We start from the raw sequence: 24,154 nt of genomic DNA on the forward strand, positions 1-24,154 counted from the left end.
AGTGTTTGTTCTCAGTCTCATTTCAACTCCTTTAATGTGGTTATTTAGCAAGAGAGAGACTTTAAATTCAAATACACTGGTTAAAAATAAAGTTAAAGACCTCACAGGAAGCTGAGCCTCTAAGGACCTTGCAGAAGCACTTTAAACTGAAAAATGACCCCAAGAAAGGCTGAAACAGGGAGTCACCAACAGGCTCAGACTCACTCAACAAATGTGCCTGATGTCAGGTTATGCCAAGGCCAACTAGCTCCAGTGTCACTTAGAATTTGGCCTGAAAAATCAGCTAGAATCCTTCCAAGAAGTGAGAAATGTTTTCCCATTACCAGAGTTGCATGGCTCTGATACACAGAGGCTTCTCCCCTCCAGGTGACATGTCTCAGTGTCACCGTTTTCTTGTCAGACCTCCTTGACACTCTATTATGTCAAAAGATGACAATCTTCAAAAGAGAAAAAATATATCTTGCATTTCTATTTTTCCTGAAAAATCTTGGAGTGTCACCAAGGAGGATGAGGCACTGGTTGTGAAGTTAGGTTTGAATCCTAGGAGGCCACGTGGCCAGGCACAAAGGCTCTGCTGTGAAGTCATAACACCTCTTGCTGACAAACAGCATGTCTCTCCATCAGATCCCCTGTTCTGGTTCTGGCTTGGCTGGGCTGACTCACAGACCCCAAGCCCAGAGAGAAAGGACATTCATATCCGGAAGGCTCTCCCTAACTTCGGAGTAAACAATCATTTTGCAAACTAGTCACATTTGAGGGCATTTTCAATTCAGGAAGCTAGGAGAATGGAAGAGGCTTAAGTTATTTCATAATCCAGTTTCATTAGATTTACTGTGCACTGGCACGAATAAGTTACAGAGGGTAGACACATAAAAATCAATTTCTTTGCAGACATTTGTGGACTGATAAAAGATCAAGCCAATCTAGCTATTAAAGTTTTAAACTTTTTAAAACTACTAACAATACAAGTTACACACTGCCGACATCCCCCTAATGAAGAAGGGCCCATCGTAGAACTCACTCGCCAGTCATCCTATCCTGGAGCATAACCCTCTGAGCTGACTTTAGAACCAGTCACTATCCTACAGGAGAGACTCAAGGAAACCAATATCTGAGGGCCAGAGCCTGGCAGCTCACTGTTGAAGAGGCACAACAAGACGTGTCAGATTGTAAAGAGAACAGGCAAGGAGCAGTGTGTAGCTCAGACCCGGCCAGCATCCATTTACTGAGCACTTACTGTGTGCCAGACCCTGGGCCAGGTGCTTCATTAAATCTTCACGGCGCAAAACAAATCTTTTGGTACACACGAAAGCTCTAGAGAAATAAGGAAGATGGAGTATGCTCCACAAGCAAGTTCCGTGGTCGGTGCACGGTTACCTTACAAAGCAGCAGGATCTGAACACACAGGTATCACACAGACTTGCCTTCTGTTCTTTCCTGTAGTCTCCCTCAGTGGTTCCCAACTCAATGACTGTATGTGGAGTTCACCAATACCATCAGGAATATACAAATCCATATCCTGTTGTTAGTCAAGCAAAGTAAGGGATTTCCGGGGATATTTTGTCTCCATGCAATTTCTGTCGGGAAGTGCTGACTGAGATCCTAACCCACACATGACACACGATTCCACTGTCCGTTCTTGGTAACACCTGTACTGCAGGTTTGTCACACTTTGCTCTCCTGAGGGTGGAGGGAGTTCGGCCCCTACCTCATTGGCTCCGACAGAGCTGATCACACAGCTCAGTTTCTGGTTGTCCTTTGACTCCAGATAGATGGCCTGACTCTTGTGGTACCTGCCAGAAACAAGACACAAGTTTATGTAGTATGTTTTTAACCACTTTATTGAGATAAGACTGACATTAAAAAAAAAAAAAAAAGCCATACATATTTACTGTTTATAACTCGATGAGTCTGGGGATAAGTACATATACCCGTGAAATCATCACCACCATGAACATATCCATCTATTCCCAAAGTCTCCTCCTGCCCTCTTCATCAGAATTATTTGTTGCTGTTATTTTTTCTTTTGTAGAAAGAACACTTTGCATAAGGGCTATGTTCTTAACAAATTTTAAGTCAATAACACAGTATTGTTAAAGGCACCAATCTTAAAAAAGAAATGAAAAAAGGGAAGAAAGAAAACACCACAACAAAAAATGTAATTAAAAGTCTTAATTTACATTTGAGGAAGAGTCTGGATTTCAGGTTTAATTTGAAGGCCTCCATCCTTGTATTACATCAGATGGCCTCCTAATCTTCTCCTAATCTAAAACTTATACTCCTTGATCCTTCTGCAGAGGGAAAAAGGAGGCAAGGGAAAGGCTGGGAAGCTAACTTCATATTTACTTTTTATTTGGACTATATACCCCAATTCAGTCAAAAAATATAATTTTTCAAAATAAAACCTATTCCCACTTTCCACCCATCCCAAAACACTCAACAAAATAAATAGAAGGGTTTGAACAACCAATCTATTATTTATTTTCAATATGTCCAATTTAAGTCATCCACAAGAAGGCAGGCCAAATTCAACTCTTTCTTTGGTCACTCATTCAGCAAATACTCATTAATCACTTCCTGTGTAGCACTGAGGATGCTGGAGGTTGGAGGTGGACAGTGAACAGGAACAAGGTCTCTGAGATCACACAGCTTCAAATACAGCAGCCGTGAAGAATACTGAGTAATCACACATTCTGAGTGTCAGGGTGTGCACCACAGGGGATCTGATTTGGCCTGGTCCATCAGGAGAGTTGCCTTGCATGGAGTAGACCACAGAGATACTCCACTTCGGCCCCAGTAGCCATCCTCTCACCCTGTAGCATAGGACCACCTTCAACTTCTACAAGTTCAGGGATAAGGCCGAGGATGAAAGTGAGGAAGTCAGGCCCAAAGCCCAAATGAGACAACAGCAGCTGCCACAGGACGAAGGAACAGCTGCTGGATTATAAGAGTTGGAAACATGCACCAGGCTGCTGCTGGCAGCCCTGACTGGGGCCAGCCCTGTCAGTCAGGAACATAACCTCTGGTTCATTCTGGCTGCAAAGATCAGGCTAAACAGACCCACTAACTCATGTAAATTCTACCAAAATGCATCTCCCAGCAAAGTACTGCATTTTATCATTACTTCTGTGGGGGGGAAAGGCAGACTATTTTGCTGGTATAATGAAATAATCTACTGCCAGGATATCACAGTAAAGAGATGTACTTTACTCCCACAATGAGCTTTTCCCAATCCAGGTTCTAAGCACTCTTTAACCTGCTACTTAGGAGCTGAAAACTCAGGTTTCCAACTCAATTTACTTCCTGAAAACACTGTTAAAAGAAATCGAATCATAAATGCAATTAGAACAGCGAGATTGGTTTAGACTCAGCTTTAAAGTTGCTTTTGGCCAGAGATCAGTTGGTAAACTGGGTCAGGGGACCTTCATTATGCTAAATATGTAATATCACAAGGTCTGAAGTATACAGTACATGAGGAAAGGCTGAATTAGTTCACAGCGTGACTCAAAAATTCCAGTTTCCCTCCCACATCTAAGCCAACTTTCCTATGTGAATAGTAACATCTGAAGTGATGGTTAGAGTAAAATTACAGAGCGGGAGAACATTTGAAGTTATTCTATGGGGATCGTGAGTTATTAAAGAAATAAAGACACAAAGCATGCACCTGGCCTCAAGTCATTCTGATACTATTTCCTAAATACTTTAATAAAGAAAGGTCACAGTGTGGTGAAGGAGTATGTTACTAGTGTGGAAACATGCTCAATATACTGCTAAGTGGAGGGGGGAAATCTATGTCCATCACGTTCCTTTCTTACAAAAACACATATGCATGTTATGTGTATCATACGCACACAGAAAAAATTGGGTAAAGTTACATAGTTAAGATGTATAATAAAAAGTGTATTACAACTTTATAGAAATATGAAATGTAAATTAAGAACGGTATTCTTTTTATCACATGCTTTCTTTTTTCTTCTTCTTTCTGAAATAAGCAGGTATTACTCATTAAAAATTAAGTAAATCCTAGTCTGGAAAATACCTAAATAACAAAGATGGGTAAAAACAAAACTTGATGCTAAAATTAACGACTTAATGTCTTCAAAGACAACAGCTAACTCTGGGAGACTAGTCAAACAATTCTCATGAGATGTGCCGCATTTTCCTTCAAATGTGTGCAGAATCCAAACCCCAACACCTCTGACTGGCTTTAAAATGAATACCGGAAGTAAACAATGAGATCTGGTCTGTTACCCACCCACCCACCCCCACCCCCCCGGCCAAGAGGTGGTCTGGGACTTGAGCATCTGGCCACCTCCCAAATCTGCCTGCTTTGGGGTCACCAAATGGTGGTGGCTTGAATGTCCACCATTGGTCACCATCTGCTCCACAGCAGAGCTGGCCAGCGTGTTTCCCAAAATAACCCACTTCCAAGCCAACGGATTCTCAGATCCTCCTGAACCAGAGTCTCATACACCACAACACAGTCTTGAGGAACTGTTATCCCTGGATATCAAATCTATTCAACCATCTGAATTCTCTGGGGAAAAAAAATCCTCAGAAATTAGTGTTCATATTTTCAAGATGAAACTAAAAAGTATAGGACAACCTTAACATACAAATTTACTTTTTAATTTCTAAAGACTAATAAAAAAGGGGGAGAGAATTCAAAATAAATATAGACATAAAAACTGTTAAAAAGCAGCAACAATAGAGCTAAAAATGTAGTTTATCACTTTTTTGCCAATTAACTCATTTTATAAGCTGCAACTCAGATAAAAAAAATAGTTTAATAGCCTCAGAGAACAAGCCCCAAAAGTCAAACTGACTTTATTACTTTATTACTAATGGAAATCCTGACCTGGGAATCCCAACAAATGAGCTCTTAGAGCTTTGCTTCTACTATTAAACCCAATGAACTAGAATCAACAGTACTATTATGGAAGAAAGCAATTTCTTCGAAAGGTGGGTCAAAAAGGAGGGGTAGAATTAATTTAATTTTGTATCCTAGTGGGAATCCTGATATTAACGTTTCATTTCCCAAAAAACCTGAATACCATGTTACAGCTCTGGAACCTCAAGGAGTCCCAATACCAGTTGTAAATATTCACCATCTTAACAGTCTTTCTCAGTCACATTAGCAGCCCGAGATTTAAAGTGGGGAGAGATCACCGGCACCATCAGTAGTTATTTTAAAATACCAGCTACTTTTGTGGTACTTTCTAAGAAGGATCATTAGTCCAAATCAAAATGTGAGGAAAACCTAACAGCAGGGCATAAAATGCCTTAAAAGCACTACTAGACCAAGGCAAAGCGAAAATGCTTATCTTTCAAAATAAAATGTAGCTTGGTAAGTGTTCATGCCAAGATGGGAAGCCTGAATCACACTCATTTTGCTGAAGTCATTTAAAACTCAATGAAACACGTTTGCCAGAACTACCGTTGTACCCAAATACTCCACACCACTGGAAAGAGCATAGAGCGGTTCACTCGCCCTCCCAGCCACAGGCTGTGACTGGCAAAAGAGAAGGAAGAATGAAAGCCTCCTAACTGACAGGACACAAAGGCTAAACATCAAGTTGAGCCTGGTGAGAGATGAGGCCAGCTATGCGCTGGTCAGGGCGTGGGCCAGGAACCCCATGAACACCTTCCAAATGTGGCAGGGAAAGGAGAGACCCACCTTCCCACAAATGTGTCATCAACTGACTGCCAAAGCTAAAAAAATACAGAATACAGATGAAAACAACAGTCTCCATATTTAATAATACGCAACTTAAAATTCACCGAAAAAGGAAAATCCTCCCAGAGACCTTCCTTTCAAAATTTCTGCAGCCCTATGAGAAAGACAGCGAAATTCACTCAAAATGCTCAGGTCTAGCACAGCAAACGTGACCACCCTATTTACATTATGAAACACCAGGAATCGTGGATCCCTTCTTTAGGAAAACAAGAATTTTATCTTACTGCATTTTCACCCTAAAGACAAGTCTCAAAGTCTAAAAGCTAAGCCTTAGAAAGAAGATCTGAAGCAACGCAATTACAAAATGAACACCATTTAAAATATCACATAGCTTTAAGATTCATAGATCCGTAAAAATGTTAGTGATAAATCTCATCGTTTTTGAAGACGGCTCTTATGTGCGGGCTTGATCTTTAAAGGTTATTTGGCTTTCATTATTAGAAACATTTTTCATCTTATTTTGCCCCCTCAGTGTGTTGAGCTGTTAGGGCCTGCCACCTAGTGGCAATATGTTCTGATAAGCAATGTTAAGATACACTAACTGGCCTTTTTGAAGAAAGCCAAATAGTCAGATGAGAGGGGCAGAAGTCACTAAGATCAGGCTCACAGAGGCGGCCTTCACCACCCGCTTATTAACTCACTGTAACCTAATATTTTGGTGGAATGGATTTATTTCAGGAATGACTAGATTTCTAAGCATTTCTGCCAACTTCAGAAGGATAATATTTTAAGGTAATCGATTAACAATCTTGGGATTTTTCTTCTTTAACAAAGCTCAATTCAAAATAACCATTACTCTAACTTTGGAACTTTGGGTTAATACATTCAAACTCAAAAGATCATTAAAAATGAGAGCCATCATAAATGATAATTACACAGCATTAAATAACCTCAGATAAACATTCTCCATACAAACAAGTGGAAATCCAGAATGCAAATGTGTCTACCATGACTTAAACTGAGTATGCCTGCATATGGACAATGAATATGTCAGAATTAAAGGAGCTGTCACAAGGAGGTAGGACCCAGGGTGGCTTAACGCCTAGCAGAATCTGGGGCTACAGTGCCGATAGTAAATGTCTGTTGAACGAATAAGTGAATGAGTTTATAAGTCTTCTCACACTGCTTTACAATTTCCTTTCTGATGGAAATGCTGGTGGTCTGAAGATTTTAAACTGTCTTTATTCTCAAATATTTTCTGGCACATTAAAAAAACTAATGTAACATACCTATATACTCACATGCATCTAAAAAATAAAATTATACAAATACCAATTAAAGAAAAAACTGTCTTTAACATAAACTGATAATGTTTTAGGATTCAATTCCCCCACGTATGTTTCCTGGAACCCTCATATAGTAGGATGATGAATGAAAAAAGGGTACGCTGGGTCAAATAAATAATACTTGATAACATCTCAGAAATTCACAGCACACATGAGCCTATCAGAGAACCCAAAGAGCACCTACAGTGAAGAAAACCATTTAACTAACATGGTCATCCCCCAGACTCATCTGACTACAAAATGCTTTTTTCCACAGAACACCTATTAAATTTTAGTGCACAAGGGAAGAGTTAAGAGAAGGTAGAGAGGGACATAAGCCCTGGCCTCAGTCTACAGGGGAATCACCAAAGATAGAAGCCTACAAATTCTAGTAGGATGCCAGCAGCTCAGAGAGAGAAGGAGGGCTCACATCAGAACACGTTTTCAGGAAACACTGCCTTCAGAGATCAAATGAGTAGTATTGATCAAATGACTCCTGACACACTTTTTTATTTTTATTTTTTAAAAAGCAAGCTCTATGCCCAACATGGAGCTCGAACTCTTGACCCCAAGATCAACAGCTGCATGCTCCAGTGACTGGGCCAGCCAGGCGTCCCAGGCCTGACGCACTTTGAAATGTTATTCCGCTTCAGTACTATGTAAGCTAAGCAGGAGCCATACTCGGGAACAATGAGATAGAGCCCCAGTCTTCTTTCCAAGGGGTTCTTTGAAGACTCTTAATGAATAATCTGTGATTTTCCATAACATACCATCTTTTATCATAGTACAATTTCCCGTCTTCTATCCGAGCTTCAAACCTCTGGGCTGGAGACTCTGCGGGTGTGGCAGGCAAGTGTTCAGGAGAGGACGGGGACGCTGGAGGAACCAAAAATATTTCAGTGACTGAGCGTGTAACAAGCACGTGGATCCAACAACATGCTTTAACTGAAATGCTATTAACGAGCAGCAATAATCATGATCATTCAGTCCTTAGGGGTGTAAAAACGAGAATTCAACAAAATTCTTGTATATTACACCTAACTTGCTCAAGGCAACCCTGTGAGGTAGGCAAGGCAAAGATTAACCTCACTGAACAGAGGAGAAACCAGGGATGCAGGCAGGCTAAGTCATTTGCCCAAGTGACCATCGGAAGCCCAGAAGGGCAGGAATTAGGAAAATCTCTTTAGAATTTTAAATCCGAAGTCATTTCTAGAACTATTTATTACTAGGTAGAGCAGGCTATCATGTATGCACAGAGTCAAGCCAAGACAGTGCTAATAACTACAGTGGGTTCAAAGGATCTAAATTCACACACTTCCATAACCCCCTCCCCATCATGCCTTCAGAAACACGGGACCTCTCTGTGGACCACGGTGACTCTCAGAAGGAAATTGTTTAGAGAAAAAAGAATCTTGTTTCCTTCCACCAGGCTTGGTGAGTGGACAGACATGTGAGTAATCATGGTGCTTAAAACGTAACAATGCCTTGCCTGTCCAGAATTCTATTCTGCAGCCTAGCACGGACTCTCAAGTGCCACTCTGGAAGGAACCGCCGCGAACACTGGGCTGGCCTCTTATGTAAGCTGGGACTGGGAGTCCCTCACCAGAGCCAGGCCATGAAGCACCACTGGAACAGCAGTGCCCAGCACTTAACTCCACAAATAATGAAAAATCCTTCCGGTTTCATTTCCAGAAATGGAAGAGGACTTAAATCTTATGCCTGATGCCTACACAGAAGGAAACCTTTACCAGCCTAGCATCAAATGTCTCTTTTACAAGAAATCGAGGAAAACATAACCTTAAACGTAACAGGGTTAAAAAAAAAAAAAAAAATCAGGGGAGCGGGCACTTAAAGCTCCCTTCAGTTTTCATGATGACTACTCTTAGGCAAATGATGGACATTTTATTTTTGAAAATTGCAACAATCCCGTCAGGTATAAGCATGCTTTTCCCAAAACATGATAAAAAAGATTGCACAAATGCAACACTGTGCGCTCACCTGGTCTCTTCGGTGACTTAAGCTGTAGGAAGAACAACAAGAAATCTTAGAGCAGATCATTTTAGATACAACGTAAAGTGACAAAGGTATCAAAAACGACTGAACATGTAATGTGAACAACACAAGCCTAAGCTTTCAAATAAAGCAAAAAAATCAAACTGTACCTTATTTAACGTTCTCAGATCCTCCATGATCTGTTCGTCTGTTAACAAATAGTTTAGCTGAGGTGTCGAGAGTTAAAGGAACGTGTCTGAGAAGCATGGTTTCCAAGCAAGCAGAAATCAACAAAACGGTAGCAGCATTTTAGGATTTATAGTGGGACTCTGTCAGATGCTGTTTCTACAAACATTCCCCTCTTGAAGTTGCTGATCCTATTAAATGTCATGGTGCCCAGGTACGTAAAAGAACTCACAAATTTCTTTCAAACATCTCTAAGTCATTCAGTTACTCCAAGAATGAGAGCACAGGACACAGTACAAGAACTTCCTCCTCAATTTATGAAGTGCTTTTCTGTTCCAAAGATCTGAAGCCCTGTGCGATCGTGCGCGCGCATGCACGCACGCACACACACACACACACACACACACACACACAGATGTGGGCTTATTCTTCCCACATAACTTAAACCCCCAGTTGCAAAGACAAAGGAACCTGAAGTTAAACCCTTTCATGATGGCAGACAATTGAGTCATATTGTATAAATGGCTATTTATCCTCTTCTCAAGAGGACAGAAACAGAATTTTGCTGTGTGCGCCCTCACCCCCTCCCACTTTTATGATTAAAGGGCTTTTTTATGACTGAAATCTCATTTAACAACTTGCGTTCCACTGTTTTCAGGATACAGATAATAGAGGTACAAAAGGCACATATTACTGGCCTCATTTTACAAGTAGAAAAATTAAGGCACGTGAAATCTGAGGTCACCCTTGAATCTCCAAATGTTAAAACCAGGTTGAACTTCCGGCACAAAGTTCCTTTCCAAATAACTGCTCTCTACAAATTCCTCTCACTAGAAGCAGCAGCAGTTGAGGACTCAATAAAATGGCCGTTCCCAGGGCGCCTGGGTGGCTCAGTCGGTTAAACAGCCAACTCTTGGTTTGGGCTCAGGTCTGATATCGGAGTCATGGGAAAGAGCCCCACACTGGGCTCTGTGCTTAGCATGGAGCCTGATTGGGATTCTCTCTCCCTCACCCTCTGCCCCTCCTGCTTGTGCTTGAGCTTGCTCTCTCTCAAATAAATAAATCTTTTTTTAAAAATTGGCTATTCCCTAGCCCAGGGATAAATACACATGCCTGCCAATCACATATAATTTCTATAGGACAATGGCCATGTATAGTCTAGCAAACGGATAAGCAAAGGATTCAATAGTATTAAGAAAAAAAGCAATTAAGGCTTGATGCAAATGGATATCAGGAGCGGGTTTTCTCCTCTTGTCTGGGATGGGGACAGGATCATTTGGTCGCCTCCGCAACTTTCTGGTCATGATGGGTTTCACTTCCATAGAATCTGTGGCAAGAATTGAATGGGTAAATCTATCCAACTCCCACTTGAAGTAAGAATCGCTGTACTATAAGAATATCTGCCCCACAGCCACCCAATCAGAACTGTCTTATTGGGGACATTTGGTTCATTCATGGACCAAGCACAACACCCATATCAGATGTTGGGGGGAGGGGACTGTGTTTAGAAGACCCAGACTGCCTGGCCTAAGCGCATGCCCCTCTCAGAAATGCAGCCCAGCCGTGTGCAGTCTACCTGTGGGAGCATCTCTCCAGCATCCCGAAAACTAGAACTTTCCTCCTCTTCCCTCAAATTCAGAAGCCACAGAGTGGTAGGCTCTTGGGATCAGAAGGTAGGCTCTTTGGATCATCTAGTTCACCTAATTCCTGCTACTCCCATGGAGAGAGGGAGAAATGAAGTGCACTCGTGCACAAGACTCTGAGAGGCCACTGGCCTCAGTGCCATCCTTTATAGGACGTGTTCATTCACAAACCTGGACTTTCATTTTGTTTTATAACCTCTTATAGCTACTTGACTATCAAGAATGAGCTAACGAAGACTCATAATAATGTCCCTTTCATTCTTCTTGACTTCTCTCCGTAGTCTGACACTGTTGCTGACTCTCCTAGCCTTAAATCTCTCCTCCCCTAGCCACCACCACACAGGTCTCTACTCTCCTCATCTGCCTCCTTGGGCTCCTTTCTGCTGGTGACCACTGGAGTCCAGTCGGTTTTCTGCCTGTGTCCCAGTGAGCCTCCATCATCAATGCCAGCTCCCCCAACCTTCTGAATGGCAACCTATGCCCATCGACACCATCCACTCTCAATGACCCAAGTGACCTTACTTCATGTCTCACCTCCCACGGCTGCTTCCTCTCCTGTGTCTCGGGGGCATCACATCTGTCCATCTTCCCCAGTCAGAACAGAACGTCATTGTGACTTATCTTCCTTCCCCCAAATATCATATTCACCAGATCACAGGCAATTTTGCCATTAAACCACCTCTCAGCTCCACCCATCATCCTATTCTCACCTCCCTCAGAGCGATCTTTCTAACACACAAATCAGATCATCCCTTTCTTATTCAATACTTTTATGGCTTGCCGCACTCCACAGAAAAAAGGCCAAGTGTCTTTTTTCTGGTCTTGCCCCTTCTTCATTCACACACACACTGTGTGAGAGCTTTTGGCTAAGTCTCTCACCCAAGGTCACCTGCCTTACTACACCCTCAAGCCTTTACATGCCGTCCCCTCTGCCTGGTCCCCTCTTTTCTTCCCGGCATACTCCTACACAACACCCCTGAGAGTCAGCTCAACACTCCCCATCCCATGATGGTTTTCAGAGTCACACCATCTCCCGAGCAACCAGAGCAAACCTCTGTACAAACCTCGGCCAGCAAGCACCACACTGTATGGGACATCCTCCCCAGAGACTCCTGAATTCCACCCCAGCACCTCACAATAGTTCGGGCATACAGTAGGGGCTCCACAGTTTCCTTCGGAACAACTAGATGAGATCAAGCCTGACGAGGTCGTTCATTCATGACCATGCATACTATCAGCACAGCAGACAGGACAGCCTTACAGAATTCAAGTGTAGCCCTTCTAACACAGCAACATGCACGATCTGCGAGTAGATAATAATCATGTACAAAGTCACAAAATACTTCTGCGTGTTGTTCTTAAGAAGGGAAATGAGCAACACTGATTTTCCCCCTATACATGGAGGGAAAGGGATAAGAACCACAGACCTAATGAGTATTTGGAAAGATGTACATGGGAGTGGGTGGAGGCAAAAGGAAGGAGGACAAACACACTTGCCCCTGAGAAAAAGGCGGGGGGGGGGGGGTCAGTCATCCTCTCTACAAGAAATGGCTCACCATGTCTCTCTCTCTTTCATATAAATAAATAAAATCTTTAAAAAAAAAAAAAAAGAGAGAAATGGCTCACCCTCTGCGGAGCTGGTGTGCTTCTCCAGTGACTTACTGGCCACCAGGTGTGAATCCCTACTGCAGCTGTGACCTAAGGCGGGCTACCTAAACACTCTGTCTCAACTTTCATCTATAAAATGGAATTATCGTAATACTTCCCCCACAGGATGCTGGGAGGGTTACAGGAGATGATACCAGTAAAGCCCTAAACACAGCGCTGGGTGAGCAAGAGTTCAATCGATGCTAGTTTTTATTATCGCATCTGCAGCCAGGTAAACACTATACAAATATCTTTTTAACAAGTCAAGGTGCAAACAGCTGAATGAAGTTACATACTCAACAACAACCAATGTCAGCTGTGAGGCTTTGCAACATTCACGCCTAATTCGGAAAACAAGATGTGAAGGGAGTTCACCCAACCCAAAGACTGCTAGAGAAAGAGCACCTAGCATGTGAACATCACGGAATGTTCTGTCCACCAAAGACAATGGCCCAGTGTGCACTGTCGTCTGGGCTGCCAAGTAAGGCAGGTGGGGCGGGTGGGCAATACGTAATGGAAGTAAGCCAAGTAAAGGCACAGCTGAGAGAATGTGGGAATAACCCAGTCTAATCATGGCCAATAAGCTCAGAAAGTCGTAGCTGCATCACTCATAGATCAGAAAATACAATCGAATTCTTCTTATGAAATAGTGAAAATCGATCCATTTTATTAGCCTAGTCACCACAATAACCTAATAAATTTTCATCCAAAAGACGACTTCAGCAGAAGGAAGGTGTTCTGAAAATGCCTCTGAAATGTACTGGCCTGTCCCCACCACCATCCAGGAGAGAAGGAGTGGGGAACAGGCCTGGCCAGTGGAAGATGGGACTCGTGGGGAAGACCAACATGTAAACATCACAGCCCCAAAACTACACAGCAGATTACCTACTCCACTCCCTTTGCTCCAATCTCCTGATGTCGATTTTTCACAGAGGGAAAGGATATCTGACTACGTGGGTCTGAATCCACCTAGAAGTTCCACGCCTCGTGAGAAGCAAGAGGCTGGAAGTCCGAGTTTATAACATCAGGGTCCTTGGAGTTTGGCCAGCAAGAGTCCCAACGGGCTCAGTCTGGGTCCACCACAAAAAACAAACTTCCGGAGGTGACACCCAGACCTTGGAGCATGGCACCCCTGTAGAAGGCACTCGAGTGGGAAATCAATCTGCCTTGCAAACGAGCCCAACACAACTCGGACTTAAATCAGAAAGCCTCTCAGAAAACCTAGAACCCTTCATGGGTTTGCTTCTGTGGGGATAGTATCTGCGATCCAACCAAACACCAAACACACCAGTGGCCGGGGGCAGTAGGGGGGGGGGGTGGTACGAGGGATGGGACAGGAAACAGAAACACTGAACGAGAGCTCCTTTCCGAAGGACCTCGTGTATGTGACAAGAGCGCAAATCCTCCTGCTCTGCTCCCGGGGAACGCCAGCAGGAACGGCCACACCCGACAGACACAGGCACTCTCCAGGTAGCACTGGGCATGCTAAGAAATGGGAGTGCAGGCTCAATCCGTGCTGGGCAGAGCCACTACAGCACCGTCCCTATGGAGACATATTCCCGATACCATTAATTACCTGCAATTACCATACAATTAGCACTTCCCTGCTGGCCTTGGGTTCCACACTTCTCTGGGCCTAGTCATTCACTCCAACACAAATGCAGTAAAAGCTTCATATGAACGTACTTTACTCAGACCAACCCATACTTGTTTAGCTACTGAGAAAATATCAGTTGCAGTGATTCAAAGGAGCATCCTTAAGAAAAAGAATGTTGGGGCGCCTGGGTGGCTAGGTCAGTTGAGCATCTGACTCTGGGTTTCAGCTCAGGTCATGAGATCAGAGCCCTGAGCTGCGCTCCGTGCTCAGCGGGAGTCTGCTTAAGTTTCTCTCCCTCTGCTCCTCCCCTCCCCACCCCCAGCACTGGCTTGCACTCTCATAAAAAAAAAAAAAAAAAAAAAAAAAAAAAGCCACTGCAGAGTGACCACCGTAGCAGATTGGCAATGACCCCCAAACCAGGAGCAGTACAACACGGGGCGAGCCTAGAGGCCCAGAGCAAAGCCCAGGACACCCAGGCCCCTCTCTAATGGGTTGGCAGGCTCATCAGCATCAGGAATGGACACTGCGGGTGCCTGTGGGAGGTGCATTGGGGGAGGTGAGAGAAGAAGGAAGGTCAGGTCTTCAGTGACCAGCCAGGGTAGGAACCAAGGGCCCCAGCTCCCTCAGGCAAAAAGCTGTCCAGAGAATAAGGATGGTGCTGAGAGAGTGAACCTCCTCTGCACTCTGGAACACCTGGATTCCACAAGGGCAGCACCAGCAAAGACCGTCTAGTGAAAAGCCCGCTCCACCCAAAATCCAGGTCACCTCTTTCCTTCTCCCTACCCAGACACTTGTGTGGGGCCTCCTCTCCTTGCCTGGACTTCCAAGGTTCCTGCTCACTGGCACCTGCTCCTAGTTGTGTGAAACCATGCCTGCATCAGTACAACCACAGAGACCTCGGCAAGGTTTTACAATCAGTAAAAACAAGCTGAGAAATCTTCACCTTCATTTAGGAGCACACTCTGTGGACACTGCCTTACACTGGGCAAGACAAAGAGGCTGTGCCAGTCACGTAACGACCAAAATATAAGCTCCTTGAGGACACACACCTTACCTATTAGCCTCATTTTATGAATCACTCAGTACCACACGAATCCACAGAATTTCCATGATAGTTGGCATCATGTGGTGGTTAAGACCAATTCTGCCTTACACACTATCACGCTGAGGCACTTTGAGCAAATGCCTCCGTTCCTCTGAGGCTGCTGTGCCACGTCAAGTCAAAGGACATCACAACTTCCCAATCCCTCAGTGCTTACTGTGTGTGCCAGCGGCTCTTTCAAGCACTTTATAGGCACTGTCTCACCCCATCTTCGCACCAAACCTCCAAAGTAGATTCTACCATCTCCCTCCTAAATGAGAAAACCCCACCGTAGAACCAAGTTCATGACAGCGCCAGGATTCATCCACATCTATCAGCCTAACGAGGCAGTTCTAACATTTTTATGTAATACCTGGCTCGATGTAAGTACTCAGGAAACAGTCCTTTAGCATTATATTTTGATATTATAATTTTGATTTTAATATTATAAATACTCATGGTTCCAGCTATGAATCCACTTATCTTCTAAAGGAAACTCACAGTAGCTGCCACAGGGGCCTGAGGCTTGGAAGATGCGCCGGTGAGGCAAAATTTACAAAAGAAAATGAAGTAGTGGTTGGTGGACTGCTGAGACAAAAGAGAAGAGGCAAGTATCCTCAAGACAGGGAGAGGACAAATGGATGAAAAATGATAAAGCTCCCACACATTAAGTTCTCATTGATTATCTGGGTTACTTATCACCGTGGCCTCAACTGCAGAGAAAACTCACACTCAGGTCATTCCACCTCCACCCTCACTACTCAAAGTGTGGTCCAGCCAACAGCATCGGCAGCCCCTGGGAGGTGGTTAGAAATGCAACATCACAGGCTCCACCCCAGACCCACTGAAGCAGAAGCTGCACGTCATCGAGACCCCCAGCTGACTCCCGCACACACCCAAGCTGGGGGAGCACTGATCAGTAATTCATCCTGGTCTCCTTACCGACAGTACACCTTTCTACCTGCATAACCCATTGTCCTAAGTTCTTCTCAAGCGGTGTGGGCAGTGGAGAGAACCTCCCAATAACTCCCACAGTGTCTGCAAATGCTTTCAGTCCCGCTCGGACAAAGCAGGTCACTTGATCTTCTCATTCCCAACGGGTTATTTGGTCTGAGTGTCCCATTGGCCTCTAATTCCAATGTTGTTTTTCAAGAGATCTTCACGTTGAACCAGAAGAGGAGATTTTAAGAAATATCTTTTCCGGGCAGAGCGGATATTGGGCATCAATCCACAAAGGTGAAATAAGTCACTCAATGAGAGGAATGAAATCAGGCCTTTAATCCAGGACCATAGCAGCACCATCTGTGGAAACGCTAATTATCCTTCTAGCTCCACTGCCTTTTCTTCCGACATTCTATCATTACCTTGGCACAGCTTTCCATACCAAGGGTACCAAATGGCTTGAGGAAGGACATCGGTACCTTTAATGCCCATGGCTAGCTTTAAGCACTTGTATAATCTATTTTACTGCGTTACAAATGACTTCCCTGCATTTATTTGTCTTTTCTACCCTGGCAGGCTCAGCCTCTAGTCACTGGGGATGCCTCCTGTCCCAGTTAAGATTCAGGCTGCAAAGCGGCCTGGCCAAACAATGTCTATTGCTTGTCAATAATCAGGATGCCAAATCACAGGTAAGGTGATGATATCCCTCCCTGCAGATGGAAAGGGAGCAGCTATAAACGGACAATATTTCCCACTAGCCTAATGAAGACTCCTGAACATCTGGTGGCTCTAGCAGAGAGCGATGAGGCATCAATGCCAGAAACAGCCACCATCAAAGAAAACGGTGTACAGGTCAGAAAGCAGGCCGGCAGACTGGTACCGAACAAGGCAGCACAGTGCTAGCAGTCTAATCAACAAAGCGTGGCCACAAGAACAAGATGGTGCTGTCTGAAAACGCTATTTTAGCATCCACTCTCACCAAAAAAACATTTCTGAGCCGCTTTCAGAGGCCTTCAAGGAATTAATTCCTTCTGCCAAGTCTTTCAAAAAGAGAGATATCAGAAGAGAGATTTTCAAGAATCAGATCCCCCACTTCAAACACACCACATTCTCATAGGTCTATCATGGGGATTGGGCTAGAAGTTTACGTTAACTGAAGGCCCATGTTGGGTCACAGCACCAGAAATACCGAAGAGGAAATACCATTTAACTGTTACTTTTAAAGTCCACCCCCAGGAACTTCACGTGAAAACAATGCATCTCTCATGGACCTCTACTAAAATTAGATATGCCAGAGCTCCAGCACCTCCTGTACATGATAAGAGGGAAATCCGGGGGTGTGCAGAAGGCATGCGCTTACACATCCAGGTGACAAACTCACCACTGACTTGTCTTGCAATATTCGCTGACAGAAATTTTGCCAAGTTCCAAAATATCTAGTTCAAGCCACTTCCCGCTCTGTATCCTTCTAGGATTCATCAGTCTACATATGGCAACAGAACAGTCAGCCCATATTGCTTCTCCCTTAAACTTGCCTACATCCTGCTGAGTTCCCGTATGCGGATTACTAAAAACTAGAAGGCAAGGGAGGGACTGGCACAGAGTCTAATGTAACTTTACTACCTTTACAGGAAACTAGTTCAGTTTAGCTTACTCCTGCCAAATTTGTACCTACTGTCTGAAATGTTCACAGTAACACCTGGGGAAGGGATCTAAGAGCATAGATGATATAGTCAAATGCCTTTGTTCTCATATCTAGGTCAAAGGAAGACAATGCCTTTTCTATAATTAAGGCAGACTGAAAAAGCAGCAGAGAGATTCCCACCACCACAGAGGGACTTGGGTAAGTCATCCATGAATGGCAGCTGACCCAGGAACTAAATGAAATAAAGCATAAGCCAGCAGCTGCAGCCAGGACTAAAGGTCTACCATTTACTGAACACCTGTTACACGCAGGGCACTGTGCCAGGCACTCACATCTCTGACCACAATCCTGTAAGACAAGGTCTGATCAGCCCTATTTTATAGAGGGGGAAAAAGGCTCAGAGATGTTCAGTGGCTTGACCAAAGTCACACAGCCAATACCAGACAGAGCTAGAACTCTGAGCCTTCGTGTCAAAGCCCACCCTCCTTCCAGCTGGCTCTGCTCGGACAAGGAACTGAGGTAAGAGAGAGGTGGTCCCGCCCAGGGCTCCTGGGACCCTGCTCTGGGGGGCTCTCATACCTCCTGTCAGCTCCATCGTCAGCTTTTCATTTTCGATCATTTTCTTCTTCTCTTCTAGCTCAGCGATCAGGTTCTCTTTCAGCTCTACCTTCTTGTCTTCAAATTCTTTCACCGCTGCCTTCTTTTCTTTAATGTAGTTTCTCTCCACCTGTTCAGTCTGAGGAAAGGAGAAAACACAGGCTAAGGCTCCATGAGACCCTCGCAGCCAGGGCTCCAACTGCAAGTTTAGCTCTACACTCAAGAGCCCAGAAAACACCTTTATGAGAAATGTGGGATAGCGGCACTCACATGCGCACTGACAGTAATGGGATGTCTGGGAGCAAGTTTCCCAACGAATGCATAAAATTGAACCATAGGACTTCTGCTTGTTTTTACAAGCATACCCGCCTTGCTACTCAGTATTTCCTCTCTTCCACCTCTTACACTGCACGGCTTCCATGCTAAAATGAAACTTAAGATTCTCAAAGACAAACTCTTTTAAAGCCCCAATTTCGAAGGAAAATAGTACATTCCGGATGAAATACCTACATTCAAAATTAATTGCAATTACAAAATACTGAGTCGAGATGACCCAAGTTACTGTATTTGTGATAAAGATCAACTAGAGCAGAAGGTCATCCATTAGGTACCTGAACCCTCAAGTACTCGAACATTGAAATAATGCTAAATAAAAAGGTGTTCCTTTTTTAAATCTTACCATCGTATTAAGTGAAGAACAAGGGAGCTTACGGTGGGCTACAGCTGTGGATCACATAATCCTGCGGGCTGTGACTCTATGTGTTGCACTGACTTCAGTGGTAAAACGGTTTCTGATAACGTGCTCTGTTAAAGCATGACCTTCTCACGCTCGTGTGTGGCTCTGATAAAGGCAGGACTCCCCCCACACATACACACTAGCCACCCCAGGAAGTGATCATCATCCAAGATTCAGGCTCCCATCTCTGTACCACAGCACTGTGCTTCAAAAAGAAACAACACTCAGATGTCCGCTGAAGGAAAGGAAAAATGTTAAATCTGTCTTTCCTACTGACCAAGACAGCTTTGGCTATAAAACTGAACCACTGAGCCAATTCAGAGACTGGGCTGTGTCAAGGACCAACATAACAAATTACTAGACCCTTATAATTCAGAGACACTCCCAGATGGCTTTAACGTGAGACAGAAGTCAACAAGAAAGCAGTGAGGGGTGAGTATCCCCTAGTCCCCTGTGATAATCTGAGGCTGCCCACTCTACAAATGAAGAGATGGCAATTTCTAAATTAAGACCCAAAATGTCCTTTAGTCAAACAGAACAGTGATGAAGGCTTGCAGCTGGGGGTTTCTTAACTGTCCATTTGGTGACAGAAGAAAAGATTCTCTGGATTGGGAGAGGAAGATTCCAGCCTCAGAAAGGGCCTGCAAACCCAGAAGATCCAAGGTACTTACTTCCAGCTGGAGGAAGAGTTCTGAAAGAGATAAAACATGCAATTAGATTCGCTAGGCTGTGTCACCTTTCTAGACAGTGATGGTAGGACTCATTTAGAGGCAGTAATTGCTTTCTGAAAGCATGGTTACACAGAGCAAATGTTTCCATCAGTAAAGTGTTGATATACATGAAAGGGAAGGACGGAAGAAGCACTCATGTCTAGTTAAAATTTGGCCCTGAATAGAATCACTTCCGGCAGTTCTGCCCAAGGGCAAAAGCAAGCAGCAGAAACCAAACTACCCTGGCAAAATAAAACTGAAAGTTATCCCTTCTTTCACTCAGTACATACCCTCCAACAGTTCTACAGCGTAGGATGAGTCCGGAAGGAACAACGCAACTACTCCAGAAGCAGAGTCAACATTGATGTTTTTAAAGCATGTGTGAAGGACTGTGTGTGGCAAGGAAGGATATTCCTGGAGAACTCAGAGGGCAGAGGTTCTGAGCCCCCCCCCAGGGCATTCTTCACAAGCCACCAAGACCCCGCAGATGGCTGCACCTCCATGGCAACGCCCTCTGGGTCTGACTGCAATTCCAAGCTTCAGATCTAAAATAGCCTTTCCTAAGGACCCTTCACTCACCAACCGCCTCTCAGACACATCCAAGTATCCACTGGTGAGCAGTCAACAGCTTATTTATCACCCACCCTGTGCAGGCAATTAACAACTGTTTACCCAGCAGCTCCCCCCAACCACTAGATTATAAGCCTCTCTATAGAGCCAGCCCTTTGAACAAAACAGGTCCATGGCATCTCATCTTTCCTGGGTGACAGTGGGGCTGCTGCCTACGTCACAAAGATTGCTGGTGAACCAACAACTCCAGGAGGCGCTGTTGACATTTTACCATGGTATCCTTCACAAATGTGATAAAGCCTATGGATCTCTTTCCCTCTAAAACACCATATACGCACATCCACATATAATTTCATAGAATTCTGAGTTTCAGGACTTCAGATTAAGAATTCAGATCTCAATTAACAGATGTTGAATAAGAAAATTTAACTGATGAGGGGTGCCTGGCTGGCTCATCAGTGGAACATAGGACTCTTAATCTCGGGGTTTTGAGTTCAAGCCCCACGTTAGGCATGGAGCCTACTTAAAAAAAGAAAAGAAAAGAAAATTTAACTGAGAAAAGAACAAGCCATTCATTATTTTCTAACACCCCCCCCCAACCCCCCAGAAGCCCTGATCACTCTTGCCTTGAGAATGGCTGAGCACATGAGCCCAGGCACATCCAGGCCAACACGCTCACTCCTATGAGTGCCTTAGATGCACAAACGAACTTGACGCATTGACTGTGCCATTCTCAGAAATCACCCCTGCACCAAGTCAAACTGGCAATCAGTTCTCAGAGCTGCTAGTTATTGAGTTACAACAGCCAGGCACCAACACAACCAGAACAGGTGGGTTAGCTCTGCAAGAATGTGCTCTTTAAGGCTCAAGCTGGGACTGACTTAGGAGTTGTTCTGCATTCGTACCTGGGGGGCAGGGGAGAGCAACGTTTCTGAAAGAACACGTGAGGACAGGAAAGAGAGCAGAACTAAGGAAAACCACGCAATACTCATGCTGCAGTTCTAGCTACAGAAAAATGGCTCATGTCAATTAGCTTTCCTTACCTGCATCTTAAACCAATTCTGTGAGGTATTCGTACTCCCCCCTGCAGATGGGGAACTTGAGGCTCCAAGAGCAAAACCTGCTTACAGGCACAAGATCTAAGGTGCAGAGAGAAGATCTAAACCTAGGACCTCACCCCTCCACAGTGCACCTCCTTTCCCTGCTAGAGGGGAACACTGGGAAGAAGGCAGGGGATTTCACAGATGTCCCAAGGAGATGCCTCAGGAACTCACATCACAGTGGGGGTAAACTCAGGGGCAGGCGGGATGTGGGTGGGCAAAAGGCTAATGACTATTACTTCCATCTTCCCAGGGCCTCCCACGCCCTTCAGCTCCCTTTCTACTTGTTGGTGTACACAGGACATCTACTGCCCAGAGGAGGGAAAAGTTCCACCAACAGGAGCTGGGAAGACACCGGATCAGAAACCGAGAGGACAGCAGCCTGAGCAGTGGCCCCCAGACCTCATCTGAAAACCCAGCATTACTTTGACCACTGCAGGAACAGACACCATGCCAGCGCTCAAAATGCTGGCTGACAAGGAGCTTCCAAATCGAACAGTTACGAAACATTTCCTGTAAGTCCAGTAATCTGTGTTAATACACTTCGAACAATCATCACATCTTACTTTTTCCATGATTATTTACCTCAGAATGTTCCCTAACTTTTTCCGCGTTTGGATGTCTTTTATCAATGAAATCGCACATTTGCTTAAGTCAAGGACAGTGTGTTCCACTATTTCATGTTGCTCAGAGCTTGGATGTAGCAGGTGCTCGACAAATTCTTACTGAGGATACATTTACTGTGTACAACAAACCAAAGCATCCTCTTCCCCTAAATGCTTATAACACTCAAGGGGAAAAACAAGAGAACACCTCTTCCTCCCTGAGCAGAGGATTCAAGAACAAACTTCAAGCAAGAGTGAAACAAGCTACAATTCTTTCCCTTTGTAGCTCCTCTGATGGTCCATTCAGGCAGCCATGCACATGCGAGAAAGAATGCGCAAGACTGCTTACCCTGGGGGCACCAGGGAGCATAACTGCACGGAGCCACAACTAGTAAGCTCAACTAAAGATCATTCACAGGCCACTGGAAAAAAGATGAGTCAGTTTTATACAACTGTGGCTTTGGAGCCTCTCTTCCCTAAACTTTTCCCTCCTCCATATCTGAGAATATATGCACTGCATTTTAGATGACACCTCTTACGGCCACATTATATTGATGACCAGCAAAAGCAAGAACACCTAAAGATCATTTACTCCCACCTAAGACAGAGCCTCACCTGCATTTCGGATCCTCTCTTTGTACTGCTGATCTAGTTTTTTCATCCTCTTCTGATATTCCTGTAATGTACCTGATTTTGAGATTTACAAAATAAAACGTTACTTTGAAGATCAATCCGCTCTACATTTCAGTTCCTAAAATTGTCTAGCACCAGCAGGAACTATTTCAATACCATCAGAGTAAATAAAACACAAACCAGGGAAAGGCATGAGCAAACAGAGCTAACTGGACTCTGGTTCTCAACCAAGGCCCAGAGCAGAAATTCCCCCCACCTAGTGGATTAAGCCTCTCTAGCAAGTGACGGGGAGTAGGAAGGCACAGGCCTCCTCAAGTGATTCTGATCACCTGCTGCTACAGTTTGAGTCAACGGGCCTCCCGTTTCTGAGAAAAGCTCATTCTCAGTAAGGCCCAGATCTCTGCAACAGTGAAAATGTCCTAGGTTTCACTGTCCAACATGGGAGCCACTAGGCATACATAGCTACTGAGCACCTGAAATGGAGCAAGTGCAACTGAGGAACTGAATTATTAATATTTAATTATATTTAATTAAATTTAAATAGATATGCACAGCCAGTGACAATTCTGAACAGCTCAGGTATAGATTTTCACCAAATGTCTACTCATGTCATTGCTTTTCCCAAAAGCAGCGAATTATGAGGGTCACAATTAGTGTGCAAAGTGTTTCCTGATCATAATGCATTAGTAAGGTATATTAATGGCATCTTTTTCAAAATCCCTCATTCAGCTGTGCCAGATATGCCATATACACTTGCTAGAGTGGAATGCATTTCTTTCTCTGGCAACACTTCCATTATCGTGGAAAGAAAGAAAAAAAAATAGAAATAAAACAAAGATGTGTGAATGCAACTCATGGGAACCTTTTTTCACTATTTAGCAGAAATCAGTGTCAGACGGGCTAGTTCAGGCAAAATAAGGACCTAGTGGAAAAGCTGTTCCACTGATGAGGGGGCTCCGCAAAAATAAGCCCAAGAGTTGCTGGCCACAGCTGTCCTTGAGCTCCCAGTGCATCCCACAGTGCTAGACACCCCTCAGGGGCAATCACATGGCTTCCACTTTCTGCATTTCAAAGACTGGAAAACAAATTTAAGCAAGATGAAGTGATGTGCCCAAGGTCAAATTTTCAGAAAATAGTACAGTTATGATTCAAGCCCGTGATGGCACTCGAGAGCCAATACTCTTAACCCCAGGCTGAACTGCCTTTAGCAGGAAACAGCATCGGACAAGATAGAATCCACTTTTAATTTACCAAGCAAACAACAGAGAACACAATTAAGGATAACCCACAGTTCATCAGCATTTAGTTTAGAAAGAATGGTACAATTTCATGTATTCTTTGGCAACAACGTCTCTTCTAAAAAAGTCTAGCTTTAGGGGCTCACAGTGGTTTTCAGCTCATGCTCTTCAGAAGGCCATAAGTGAGGGTTCAAAAATGTTTGAAAATCACCACTTTACTGACAGCAGAA

General features: G+C 44.1%; 1 protein-coding gene across 5 annotated transcripts in view; it reads right to left on the reverse strand.

Annotated features, from left to right (window-relative positions):
* Positions 1–24,154, reverse strand: part of SUDS3 (SIN3A corepressor complex component SDS3) — a 403,092-nt gene that overhangs the window by 374,104 nt on the left and 4,834 nt on the right. For all 5 annotated transcript variants that reach the window (XR_015722320.1, XR_015722321.1, XM_087857296.1 and 2 more), the window contains exons 4-11: positions 22,669–22,740; positions 19,740–19,759; positions 18,315–18,471; positions 10,412–10,507; positions 9,165–9,226; positions 9,001–9,022; positions 7,773–7,878; positions 1,709–1,793 (exon numbers count right to left, since the gene is read on the reverse strand). Coding sequence is in view for 3 of the 5 variants with exons in the window: in XM_087857296.1 (XP_087713422.1) it covers positions 1,709–1,793; positions 7,773–7,878; positions 9,001–9,022; positions 9,165–9,226; positions 10,412–10,507; positions 18,315–18,471; positions 19,740–19,759; positions 22,669–22,740 (620 nt within the window). In the remaining 2 variants the exon portion in view is untranslated. The remainder of the gene's footprint in view (positions 1–1,708; positions 1,794–7,772; positions 7,879–9,000; positions 9,023–9,164; positions 9,227–10,411; positions 10,508–18,314; positions 18,472–19,739; positions 19,760–22,668; positions 22,741–24,154) is intronic.

This window comes from Ursus americanus, chromosome 30, assembly GCF_024610735.1.
Source record: "Ursus americanus isolate L20-20 chromosome 30, mUrsAme1.1.p, whole genome shotgun sequence".
NCBI classification, from domain to species: Eukaryota; Metazoa; Chordata; class Mammalia; order Carnivora; family Ursidae; genus Ursus; species Ursus americanus.